At 41.5% G+C, this 14,019-nt stretch overlaps 1 protein-coding gene across 2 annotated transcripts in view; it reads right to left on the reverse strand.

The window, feature by feature from the left end:
• LOC147021162 (cytochrome P450 2F2-like) overlaps positions 1-14,019 on the reverse strand; it is a 53,957-nt gene that overhangs the window by 20,226 nt on the left and 19,712 nt on the right. The window contains exons 6-7 of one of the 2 annotated variants that reach the window (XM_085891006.1): positions 13,774-13,872; positions 8,899-9,072 (exon numbers count right to left, since the gene is read on the reverse strand). In XM_085891006.1, coding sequence (XP_085747132.1) covers positions 8,899-9,072; positions 13,774-13,872 — 273 coding nt within the window. The remainder of the gene's footprint in view (positions 1-8,898; positions 9,073-13,773; positions 13,873-14,019) is intronic. The other variant, XM_085891007.1, reaches the window with a different exon arrangement.

Genomic DNA, 14,019 nt, shown 5'->3' on the forward strand with positions numbered 1-14,019 from the left:
TAATCCTGGGATTCCAATCTTTCCTTCCATGTAGGTAGTACCAGCATTGTGTTCCAGAGCGTCATTGCTTTCTCAACCAGTGTGACTATTCGGGGGTCAATTTTGTATCCTTGCATGCATTTTATAATCCACGAATGTGAGACAGGTTCAGGTCAGGTTCGATCTGTGACCTGCTACAGGTACCATGTAAACCTGTACAAACCTGTTCCATGGTCAGGTTGTCGGCGACTAAACCGTCTCCCCCACCAGGTTTTGTGGTGAGGGGGGGTGTTTGGATATGGACACCCAGCAGGATTAAAAACAAAACCTGTCAAAGGGCGGAGGAGCTCCTCGTGAGCCAACGGCCATCCATATCTAGTGCCCAACTGTGTCTGCGGACGTCCTCCTGCAGTTGGGTTACTTTTTATTAGGAGGTTGGTGGCAGGATTTGCACTCCGGCCACCGTAAAACCCCTCATTCCGCAAAACGCAAAAACGCAAAAAAATCTGAAAACCCACTCCGTGGGAGTACCTCCTGTGCAGCTTCCCTTCGCAGGGCAGCTCACCGGATGACGGGATTGGGGCAAAGCCTTCGGGACCCCCAATCTTTGATAGGAGGGAAACCACGGGGTAACATCCATGGGTCAGATTGCGGGAGAGTGTGTCGGAGTGGTGCTGAGGTGTCGTCCACCAGACGGCGGTCTCCTTGGGTTAACCTGAGGCGGTCCCTTCGGGTGGGTGCCTGGAATGTCCTATCCCTAAGAGAGGATGATCACCTGTCTCTGTTATCATCTGAGCTCAAGCGTTTGGACATCGGGATTGCAGCTCTCTCTGAGGTTCGGAGACCGGATTGCGGCGAGATAATGGTGGGTGGTTACACCTACTATTGGTCTGGTCGCTCTGATGGTTACCATACCCAAGGAGTTGCTGTAGCTGTGTCCAATAAGCTGACCCCAATGATAATTGAGGTAACACCAGTCAACGAGCGTATTATGAGATTAAGGATTCGTCACTCCTTAGGTGTCATTTCCCTGGTCTCTGTTTAGGGTCTCTACGCCACGCTCGAGTCTGTGGTTGATCGGTGCCCCAGACGAGATACACTTCTAGTCTTGGGGGATTTCAATGCATCGACTGGAACTGATAGGAATGGTTATGAGGTGTGTGTTGGTCCCCATGGGTCAGGAGCTATGAACCAGAATAGCACTAAGTTCCTTGACTTTGCAAGAAGTCATGGACTTAGGGTGGCTGGTTCATGGTTTCAGCGCCCACAAGCTCATCGCTGGACTTGGTATTCCAACACTGGCGGTGTGGCAAAGGAGATTGACCATGTCCTCATTGACGGTCGTTGGAGGATGATCCAGAACTACAGGGTCTACCGGAGTGCTCAGTTCCTCAATACTGACCACAGGCTTGTTGTAGCAACTCTAAAGCTGCACCTTAAATCCTGGAGAATGGTACCATCCCAGCCGAGTCTGGATGTTGCCAAGCTCAGGGATGAGAGAGTAGCTGAGGAGTTTACGAACAGGCTGAGTGGACACTTGGGGGGTCTGGGTGCTTTGGGGGGTCCTGAAGAGTTGTGGAGCGCCTTCAAGACCACCGTCTTTGATGTTGCTGGTGGATGTCTTGGAGCTCACCGCAGGGCAAAGAAGAATTTTGTCTCTCAAGGGACACTGGATACCATTGACCAGAGTCGCAGGGCCAGGCTGAATGGCAGAGCTGAGCTGTTCAGGGAGCTGAGGCGTAAAACTGTACGTGCACTGAGGGTGGACAAGGAGGCCTATGTGCGAGGAATCTGTGAGGGGGTAGAGCATCACCTGTGGACAGGTGATTCTCGTCCCGCTTACAGGGGAATTCGCGCATTACGTTCATCCAAGCCCATCCCTCGGAGCACTACAGTTCGAGCAGAGAGTGGTAGGCTCTTGACAGAGGAGTCTGAAGTGAAGGCCCGCTGGGCCGGTTACTTTGAGCAGTTGTACCAGGCTGATCCCCCAGCTGTCGAGTTGGACGTCAAGGGTGTTACAATCCCTGTTGCTGACCCTCGAATCAACTGTGGTCCACCATCGCTTGTGGAAACACGGGCTGCGGTGAACCAGTTGAAACGGGGCAAAGCTCCAGGGATCTGTGGCATCCATGCTGAACTTCTCAAGGCTGGTGGAAATGCTGCACTCGTGTCGTTGCATGCAGTTTTGTGCTCTGCCTGGAACACAGGCTTCATCCCAACTGACTGGAAGAGGGGCCTTGTTGTCCCTCTCTGGAAAGGGAAGGGTGATCGCCAAGACTGCAACAACTACCGAGGGGTGACGCTGCTCTCAGTGCCGGGCAAGGTCTTTGCTCGGATAATTCTTGATAGGGTTCGCCACCATCTGCTTGAGCACCAGCGTCCAGAGCAGTCAGGCTTTACACCAAAGAGGTCAACGATTGACCGTATCCTTTCCCTTTGTGTCCTCACCGAACGCAGACGAGAGTTTTGGCAGGGGCTGCTTGCAGCCTATGTTGATCTCTGTAAAGCGTTCGATTCAGTGAATCGGGATGTCCTCTGGAGGATTCTTGGTCTTCGTGGGGTGCCACCGAAACTGATCGATCTGATGTCTGAACTCTACTCTGGTACTGAGAGTGCTGTGAAGTGTGGTGGTACCACCTCTGACTTATTTCCAGTTGTTACTGGAGTTCGTCAGGGATGTGTACTTGCCCCCACACTTTTCAGCACTTGTATGGACTGGATTTTAGGGAGGATGTCGGAGAGATCAAGTTGCGGTGCATCGTTTGGGAATGTCAAGATCTCGGACCTTGATTTTGCAGATGATGCAGTCATCTTTGCAGAGACTTTAGACATCCTCTTGGGGGCCCTCGAGGTGCTGAATGAAGAGTCGGAGCCGCTGGGATTACGGGTTTCCTGGGTCAAAACTAAGATCCAGGCTTTCGGTGACATCTTGGATGCTGCTGTCCTGTCTGTGTCTGTTTGTGGTGAGGATGTTGAGGTCGTGGAGAGATTCACTTACCTTGGCAGTGATATTCATGTCTCTGCTGGCTGCGAGTCAGAGGTCAATAGACGTCTGGGTCGGGCCTGGGGAGTCATGGATTCACTGGATCATGGGGTGTGGCGCTGCCGGTACCTGTGCGGGAGGACGAAAGTCCGAGTCTTCAGGTCCTTGGTACTTCCAGTCTTGCTCTATGGGTGCGAGACTTGGACTCTGACCAAGGATCTGAGATGGAGACTTAATTCCTTTGGTACCAGGTGTCTTCGGAGAATCCTTGGCTATCGCTGGTCGGATTTTGTGTCCAACGAGCGGTTGCTGAGAGAGACTCGGATGAGATTTGTTACCTGCATAGTCCGTGAGCGTCAGTTGCGGCTGTATGGACATGTGGCTCGTTTTCCTGATGCTGATCCTGCTCACCAGATTCTCTCAGCGAGGGAGTCTCATGAGTGGAGGAGGCCAGTGGGCCGACCACGTGCCTCATGGTTGCAGCAGGTTGACCACCATCTCAAGGAGATGGGGATGGGCCTGGCATCTGCCTGGGGGATGGCCAGACGGAGGCCCCTGGAGTACCGACGGAAAGTGGACGCAGCGACGCGCTGTTCTGGCACATGCTCCCAGACCTGACCTGACCTGAATGTGAGACACTATCAAAGGCTTTTTTTGTAATCTATCCAGACTATGGATAAGTTGGTTTGTCAGAGTTTGCAGTTTTTGAGTTCAACAATAAACGGTCTATTGTTCCATAGCATCCTCTCTTGCATCCTTTCTGCTCTGCCTCTAAAGCATCTTGTTGAGTGAGGTGGTTGTAACTTGCATCAGTGATTATAAATGTTAAAAGTTGATATGTTGTTGGTCTATATTTGGTGGGTAGATGGGTTTCTTCAGATTTCAGCTTTAGCAGTGTATTGCCTTCTGTGAGCCATTTATCCATCGGCTGTTCCCCTTGGGTGACTTCATTAAATACTCAAACGTATTGAGGGTCGAGAGCATGTAGTTGCTTTAGCCAGAAGTTCAGAAGTTCAGAAGTTCAGAATCCCACCCAGGCCTGGGCATTTGCGAGACATTTTCTAATTTTGTCTTCGTCTATTGTCATTGGGTGAATGTCCTGTAGATGTTGTTTTTTTTTTGTTTTTTTGCAAGTGTTGTATCCAATCTGCTTCCTTGTTGCGTTATTTTTCATCTTCAAATATACCTTTCCAAAAATTTTCTATGTCCTCATTTTTACGGAGAGTTATCACATTTTGTTTCCGTTTCCATAATTCTCGGTCGATGATTTTCGATTGTTGATCAAGGTTTCACCTGAATGTAGTCGGTGGTTTAACTTTAAAATTCAAGCTCCACCACTTATCGAAGGAGTTTTAAGCTGCAACTCACTTCATCAACCAACAAGGCAAACATGAAGACCAAGGAGCTTTCCAAAGAAGTCGGACAAATTGGTTGGGAAACATTATTCAGGAAAGGGTTATAAGAAGATTGCAAACTCACTTATTATCCCTTTGAGTACGGTGTAAACCATTAGTGGAAGATGCATCATACCACCCAGACTCTACCCAGGTCAGGTCAACCATCCAAACTCAGCAGTTCAGGATGTTCAGGAAACTGGTTCAGGATGTCAGTGTAAATCCAACAATTATGTTAAAAGATCTGCAAGGCTATCTGTCCGAAATGGGGGTCATTGTTCATCAATCAACAATTATCCCATTCCCTTCACAAAACTTACCTCTATGGACAGGTGGAAAGAAGGAAGCCATTACTGAAAATGACACATCTAAAAGCTCGTGTGGAGTTTGTGAAAAAGCATCTCAATGATACTGTAGGCTTGTTGAGAAAAGTTTTCAGGTCAGAAGAGCCAAAAATTGAACTTTTTGGTCTAAATTCAAAGCTTTAACTCTGGTACAAGCCAAACACTGCACATCACCCAATCAACACCATCCTCACTACCAAACATGGTGGTACAGCATCATGTTATGGGCCTGCTTTTCATCAGCAGGGACTGGCAAGGTTGTCAGGATAGAAGGGACAATGGACGGTGAAAAGTACAGGAGAATCCTTGATGAAAACCTGCTTGTATCAGTCATGAATCTGAAACTGGGGAGGAGATTCACATTTCAGCAGGACAATGATCTGAAAAATATCGCCACACTGAGTGGCTGAATCGGAGGAAAATAAATGTTCTTGAGTGTCCCAGTCAAAGTCCAGACTTGAACCCAGTTAATGGACTGCAATCTTCAAATCTCGCCATAAATATTCAATGATCCCCGTCAAACTTTGCAGAACTGGAGCAATTTTCACATGGAAAATGGGCAAAGATTTCACCTCGTATTTCTTTTCTCTACGACACGGGATTCACAAGTTATGGATCGAGGAACAGGCCACATTCCATCTATTTATTATGTACACAGTTGACCATTTTTCCTGGGGCCATCATCGGTATCAATTGAATTGCTACTCCTGTACCCTCAAATACATGCAGCCAAGTGAGCCTTGTGCAAAAAAAACAATTAAAAAAACCTATTAAAGTTCTCATATTCAAATAACTAAATAATTCTGGCTGCCAGACCTTGTGGCAATCAGGTTGAAATTTAAAACACACATTCCCCATGTCTGCTAGATCAAAACTTTGAAGTTTTATCTTGATTGATGCAGCTGTTCCAGAGAAAACATTATTTAATATTTTACTTCAATCCAATATGGCTGCCAAACCATGTGACCTACGTCAAAAAGGAGGTGAGAACTTTTTCTACATCATGGATAGGCAGTCATACCTGGAAGGTTTTGCCTCGATCTGTTAAGCCGATTCAGAGAAGAGTTTTAATTTTTTAAATGTTCAATCCAATATGGCCGATGAACCACGTGACCTATGACATGATAAACTCAAATTCTGCCTCTAATGAGGTAGGGAATCACGCGTATTAATTTTCGTGCAACTCGGATAAGGTGTGTTTTTTTTTAAATCCAAGATGGCCGTCAAACCACGTGAATTGTGATGTCATAATTTTACCCTATAAGCAGCCATGGCATTAGATGACAGTTGCGAAGTTTTGCATTGAGAGGATAAGTGGTTCCAGAGAAAACATTATTTAATATTATTCTTAAATCCAATATGGCTGCCAAACCGTGTGACCGAGCAATTATTTATTATCAAACTTACATCCACTATTCTTGGAGAAAACGTTTTTTGAAGTTTCCCCTCATTCTGATCAGTTGTTCTGAAGAAGATGATGTTTGCGGATTTTAGGGTAAATTCAATATGGCCGCCAAATCATGTGACCTATCAATTAGAAATTAACAAAAAGAAATTAACAAAGGTCCAAAGTTTTTCGTTTTTTCAAAGATGGCTCCCGTACGACGTGACCGACGACATCATAATTATCAATTAAGTATTCCATGAAAAAAAAAGATACTATTACGGTGAAAATTTTGTATCGATCAGACTAACGGTTGCCCAAAAAAATGAATTTCGATGCAAAAAATCCTGAAAATTGCCGGCGGAAGAAGAATAATAATAATAATAGACAAAATAAAAACATTAGGTTACTCAGCCTTGATACCCTAATAAATACATGAAAAAAAAACAATCAAATGCAGGTGAGCGACCTGAGACAATGGGGAAGCTCGGTTCGTATGCTTACGCGATGTGTACACGATGTGTAAGCATACCCCGCTAGTATTGTATATAATCACAACTCAATCAGTCAGTTAGAGAGGGCATTAAATCAATCAGTTGTTGAGTGAGTGAGTGAGTGCTAGCCAATCAGATTTGAGGATGATCCACTGAGCTGTTGGTTTGAGTTTGGAGTAATAGGGTACTGCTCGTGTTCATCAAATGTTCTTCCTGCCCTCACCTGCTGCAAGGCATTCCTTGCCGTTAACCTGCACTTCACAATCTTCTGCGTCATCACAATGTCTACCCCAATCTTACCCCACCCCCCACCCCCACGATATTTATGCTTGATCATTGTTACCTCTGCCAACTTCGGTGAAGGAGGTAACTTATTTTTCACACTTTTTTTATGTTTCCACCCAACTCTGTCTGTTTGCTTGTTTGTCTTTGTGCAGGATATCTCAAAAAGTGGTGGACAGATCGGGATGAAATTTTGGGAACACATTCGGTGTGTTACAAGGACGAACTGATTCAATTTTAGTGAAATCCTGGATCAGGATTCGACTACTAGAATATGTTAAGTGATTCTTCACCATTGAGAGATCGGGCCAAAAAATGATATACAGCAGCACGAGATCACAAAAAGTTGTGGACGGAGTTGGACAAAACTTGGTGGGCAGGTTGGTTGTGTGACCATGACAAAACGATTCAATTTTGGTGAAGATGCGAATCCAGATCTGAATACGATAATTTTTTTAATTTTTAAAGTGTTCGGGCCAAAAATGATATATAGCATATTTACCCTCGCCAAAGGAGATGATGGTATTGCGTTTGGGTCCGTTTGTCTGTCTGTCTATCCGCACAGAAATTTAGTGTGTTTTTTCCGCAACTGCGTATAAGATTGAGACGAAATTTTCACCAGAGGAGCGAGTACTTATGTAGAATGTTGAAATGGTAATTATGATGTCACAGGTCATGTGGTGTGGCAGCCATGTTGGAAAAACGGTAAAAATTTGGACCTCTGAATCTCTGAAACCGCTTGAAGGGAAAAAAAAATTGAAACTTGGCACATAGCAAGTGCTTCTCATGGGGGACGAGTGTGATTTTTTTTATGCCATCATACGTGCCTTCGTTATGATGTCATAATTGCATATGTAAAACACCATGAGGAACAAAAGCTTCACATATATTACATCATCGGTCACATGGTTTGGCAGCCATATTGGATTTACCCTAAAAACCTATCAAAAAACCTTCTTCCCCAGAACGGCTGGACAGATCGAGGGGAAAACTCACACAAATGTTTCACAAGCCGTGCGTGTACAAGTTTGTTCAGGAATAATTGATAGGTCACATTGTTTGGCAGACATATTGGATTTAAGAAATATTAAGTAATGTTTTCTCTCGAACCGCTTCATCAATCGACATGAAACTTCAAAGTTATGATCTAGTTGTGATGCAGAATGCAGGTTTCAAAGTTCAACTTCATCGGACACATGGTCTGGCAGCCAAAATTATTTAATTATTTGATCAGGGTTCTATTTTTTTTTTTCAACAACGCTTACTTGGCTGTGCCTCGATGGGTTTGAGGGAAGAGGAAAAGCAGCTAAAATGCTAATATAATACCATCCAGGTTCCTCCTGATGACTTCATCTTTGCTTTTTGCTTGTTCGGGTTCCTTCTGATGACTCCAATGCAGGACTGTACCAATTTGGTCTTCCATTTGATTTGAATTGAATTTATTTTTATCCCATTCTGAATTCAAGTGAATAACAATAAACGTCATGAGTCAGGGTCAAGTGTCCAATCAAAGTGGGATGTCTTGGTACACAGTCATCATTGCCAGCAGTTATGAAGTGGCAGTTCAAATTATGGCTCTTATTACTGATGTAACACACCACACAAAATATACCACACAAAACTACACAAACACCAAGCAAAACAAATCCTGGCGAGGGTCTACAAACTTTGATTGCTCTTTTTCTTGTCAAAAATGTATTGGGCCCGATATGTTCTCGTGGATTAGGCATTGCAGGACAGAGGTATGCACACTACCGAGTGCCCTTCAAGTTTATTTTGCAATGGCACTTTAGCCTTCTCATCACTACCGTAATGACTTGCAGCAATAGCTGAGGTTCGTGTCAATTGTGTAAGTTCATGTGCATTGAGGATTTGGTGTCAGGGCTCCATTGAATTTGTGCCCAAGGAGTTCATAAATTATTGATTAACACTGAGCACAATTCAATATTAAAATAATGTTTGAAATCAGTATATAGTGGAGATCTCTTCCCCCCCCCCCCCACCAATCACCACTCGGCATGAGCACGCACACACTTGCCTTCGCCTGTTTGTTGAGGAATGCATCAATGTAATCCTGGGGATTGGAGGCATCAAAAACAGACTGATGCTGTCTAATCATTCCTTGAATAAAGTTGGCAATCTTCCTCGATTCTCTCGCCATGCAGAGTTGTGGTCCAGGTATGTAGCGAAGCAAAGGGAATGCATTGTACAGCTGAGCAAAGAGAAACACAGCTGATATTATTTAGAGAAATTTGGAGGTAATTGTAAAGTAAAAATATTCATATGTATGAACATCATGACTCTGCTGCATCATAAAATTATGCAACATTCTTCCTCTTCTAGATCCGTACTCCTTTTTGCTGTTTTAAGAGGGCAGGAGGAATATTGTGAGGAACCACGAAGGCTTGAACATATATCATCCATTATACATACAAATATATATATATATATATATATATATATATATATATATATATATATATATATATGTAGTATATATATGTAGTATATATATGTAGTATATATATGTAGTATATATATATGTAGTATATATATGTAGTATATATATGTAGTATATATATGTAGTATATATATGTAGTATATATATGTAGTATATATATGTAGTATATATATGTAGTATATATATGTAGTATATATATGTAGTATATATATGTAGTATATATATGTAGTATATATATGTAGTATATATATGTAGTATATATATGTAGTATATATATGTAGTATATATATGTAGTATATATATGTAGTATATATATGTAGTATATATATGTAGTATATATATGTAGTATATATATGTAGTATATATATGTAGTATATATATGTAGTATATATATGTAGTATATATATATATATATATATATATATATATATATATATATATATATATATATATATATATATATATATATATATAAATTCACACACATTGGCACGAGATTATACATATAACAAATGTGATTACACACACACACACACACACACACACACACACACACACACACACACACACACACACACACACACACACACACACACACACACACACACACACACACACACACACACACACACACACACACACACACACGTATACAGCTCTGGAAAAAATTAAGAGACCACTGCAAAGTTATCAGTTTTTCTGGTTTTACTATTGATAGGTTTGTGTTTGAGTAAAATGAACATTTTTGTTTTAGTCTATAAACTACTGACAACATTTCTCCCAAATTCCGAATAAAAATATCGTCATTTAGAGCATTTATTTGCAGAAAATGACAACTGGTCAAAATAACAACAAAGATTCAGTGTTTTCAGACCTCAAATAATACAAACAAAACAAGTTCATAATTCATTTTTAGATCCTCGTGGAGGATCTCGAAGTCTTACTCACGTTGTTGTTCTTGTGGACATTTTTGTTTCACAGTTTTTCATCGAAACTTCCTGAAACTTGGCTTATACATGTAAAAATACGCTGCGCAGACAGTAACAATCTCGGATTTTGAAAATTCCTCCTAGAAAAAAGGTTATGACGTCAAAATATCTCCGCTAATGGAAATAGCCTAAAAAATTATCTCCGAAACTAGGAAAGCTTTTTGAATTCTGTTTGCGGGAATCGAACAGGGCATTAGGAGAGATGAATTACCGCACATATGATACATCACTATGACGTCATATCAATTTTTATGACGTCATATCAATTTTTATGACGTCATTCCTATTTTTTGACATTTTTTGTGTTTTGTTTCATTTGTTTCACAGTCTACAGTTTTCATCGAAACTTCCCGAAACTTGGCGTATATATGTAAAAATTCCCCGCACAGACAGTAACCATCTCCGATTTTGAAAATTCCTCCGAGAAAAAAGTTATGATGTCAAAATATCTCCGCGAATGGAAATCGCCTTAAAAATTATCTCCGAAACTAGGCAAGTTTTTTGAATTCTGTTTGCCGGAATCAAACGGGGCAATAGCAGAGATGAATTACCGCACATATGATACATCACTATGACGTCATATCTATTTTTATGACGTTATTCCTATTTTTTGACATTTTTTGTTTCACAGCCCAGAGTTTTCATCGGATCTTCGTGAAACTTGCCATGTATATGCAGAAAGCCCACGCGCAGGCAGTAACCATCTCCAATGTTGGAAATTGTTCCTAGAAAAAAAGTTGACGTCATAATATCGCCGCTAATGGAAATCGCCTTTACCATTATCTCCGAAACTAGGCAAGTGTTTGAATTTTGTTTGCGGGAATCATGCCGGGCATTAGCACAGATAATTTATCACAAACCTGATACATCACAATGACGTCATATTAGTTTTTATGACGTCATCATTAAGAGGACGAGGATCTTAGCTCATTCGAGCTTGTTTTTTCTCCTCTTTCCTCACTCATATCGAAAGCCTTTTCATCATCGCTACAAATAATTGTATACATCACTTTTGTAAGTACTATCTTTTTCAAATTAGGAGCTTGGAGCGATTTCATACATGATATGAGACCATTTTCCACGATCTACTCTCACGGACTAATTAAAGTACATCATCAAAATATTATGTCGGTTTTGAGGATCGGATATCATCCAGACTAAATAAGTGTCGAAAACTGTTGTTATTTCTTTAAATTATCAGATTTCACCAGTCTTATAACTAAGCCGATAAACCTATTTACTTTAAGCAAGCAAGGCTATGTTTGCTCCTCCACATATACACCAAAAAATGTGAAATTTCCAAAGGATTAAACATATCTTTTTCTACTGTTTGGAGAATTATATTGAGTGAACAAAAAAAAATTGAGAAATGTAACGATATTAACCAGGTTCATTGAGCTCCATGATTTAATGCATTCACTGCTTGACCTCGCATCCTGTCCCCCGAGGAATTGCCTATCCATAGCATCTGCCAGATCTGTCTATATTTTCAGATGTTTCACGAGGTGCTCAACAGGGAATCACAGTAAAGCTGGTAAAAAACGGAAATATTAAAAGAAAGTTATAACAGTTGCGAGTACCTCGGACCGATGTACCACGCGACACGTGCACAGACGAGCAGGCAAAATGGCGCATTTTCTGCAATGTTTATTTCACGGGTGATTGAACTTTGTGATGTCTCCAGGGTTGTTTCAGGGCCGGATTACTATTTTGTAGGCCCCTGGGCTACAGATACTGTGAGGCCCCCAGTGATAATTAACAAAGGCACGCAAATCGAATTTCGGATTCTTGAAATCAGTTTATTCAACTTCTACAACATAATGTCAACATTATGTCCGCATAGATGGGGGCAAGTGTAACACAGCAAAAAGAGAAGAGATATTGTGATATTTTCAAAACTAAAATAAATTTTTGAAATATTAAATTTATTTGACAAGGCTAAACAAAATTAAAATTCAAACATTTGCTTTGCCTAATTTCTTGGTAACAAATTTCTCCAAAACATCAGTAAATTGCAAATTTTTGAGAACATCATTTTCAATTGCCATGACAGCTCGTCTGTTAAGTTGTTCTTGTGTCATTGTTGACCCGAGTACATTCTTTATATGTTTCAGCCTGGAGAAACTTCTCTCTCCAGTCGCATTAGTTATCATTAAACACAAGTAAATCCGTAGTGCTATTTCAACATTAGGGAATGAAGAAGTTAATCCATTTTTTAGCACAAGGGTGTAGATATCAGAAGCTTGCGGTGTTTCATGCTTGTCCCTGAATTCATCAAATTGCCCAACAAAGTTTTTAAAGTGAACAATTTCCGGCACAAATTCAGGCTCGATGTCATCTGAGTGTAAATCTTCTGAAACTTGGCTGCCGTTGTTGAAATGTCTTCATCGTTCATTGTTGGAAATTCGACAAGGAAACCAAACAATGAATGAACATTTTTCTCTGCTTCAATGTGATGAGAAAGAGCTGAGCATAACTCATCTATAATTGGTAGATATGTTTCCACCTTAAACTTCTGGCTTCCTCGCAAAGCACCATCTTCAACATTACCATCATTGATTTGCTTTCTTCTCCTATGCTCTCGTTTTTGTTCGTCGTGGTATTCCGTATTTTGTACTTTATTTTTTGCTTTATTTTCAAACACTTCAAACTGATTCCGCAGTGACATCAAAAACTTCAGTCGTGATGTAAGAAGTTTAATAGCTGATTGAAGCTCCAGTGTTTCATGCTGAAGTGATTTGTTGATTTGATTGAACCTCTCTAGTATGACAGCCCAGAAGTCTGCCTAGAGAACTGTTTCCAGTTTTGATAGCTGCCCGAGTATAGCTTTTGCCTCATAACGTGCGTCAACCTTTTGATTTACATTTTAACTTCAAAGCTTCTTGAAAATAGATGTACCCTTAAGACAAGGCTTTTGTGGCATCGGCCCTTGCAGACCTTCTAGTATCTGATGCTCTTTTAAGTACCAATGTAGATTCACTTCCACTTTCAGCTTTAAGGCCCTACGCGAGTACGAGATCGTCTCATTGTAATCAGGATTTCCGGTGCCAACGAGTTGGAATAACGGGCAAGAACAAAAATTCCAGTATATTATACAGTATATTAATTGAGCCCTTTTTAAAGAGATAATTCAGCATACTTATACTTTCATTCTGCATTTACAAATGAAGTAACTTTTCACAGTAAATTAATTTCACTTAATCTCAAGGAGGCCTTCAGCTGGCGGAGGTCCCTGGGGGCTGCAGCCCACAAAGCCCATGCCTTAATCCGGCACTGGGTTGCTCTACATGAAGCTGCAACTATTTTGTGGATGAAGTTATTTTATTTCATTAACTGCTGCATGCGCGGTGAAGACGGGCTTTAAAGTTAAAGGGATCCTTTCTGGTATGCAGCGATAGCCTGGCCAAGCATTCCTTATCAACCATCGAGTTGAAGTGCTTGCATGAGTGCTTAAGCCACATACCGAGGCCCCATTGTCGACAGCAGTTCCACGCCAAGTTCTCTCACTGCGGACGCTTTTTCCGCGCCACACCGCCCTGTGAGTGGTTCGTGCTCCGTTGTCCTGATCGTGTTGTGAAATAACACCAGATTTACAAGGCGTTTGCCGTATTTTCTAAATTACCGAGACAATTTTTTTTTCCCACCCGTTACATGCAGCTGTTTATAAAGAATAATGTTTGCGAACATATCCCTGAAACGTCTATGTAAA

The sequence above is a fragment of the Eptatretus burgeri genome, chromosome 8 (assembly GCF_056783735.1).
Source record: "Eptatretus burgeri isolate ZD-2024b chromosome 8, Ebu_testis_v1, whole genome shotgun sequence".
In the NCBI taxonomy this organism is placed as follows: Eukaryota; Metazoa; Chordata; class Myxini; order Myxiniformes; family Myxinidae; genus Eptatretus; species Eptatretus burgeri.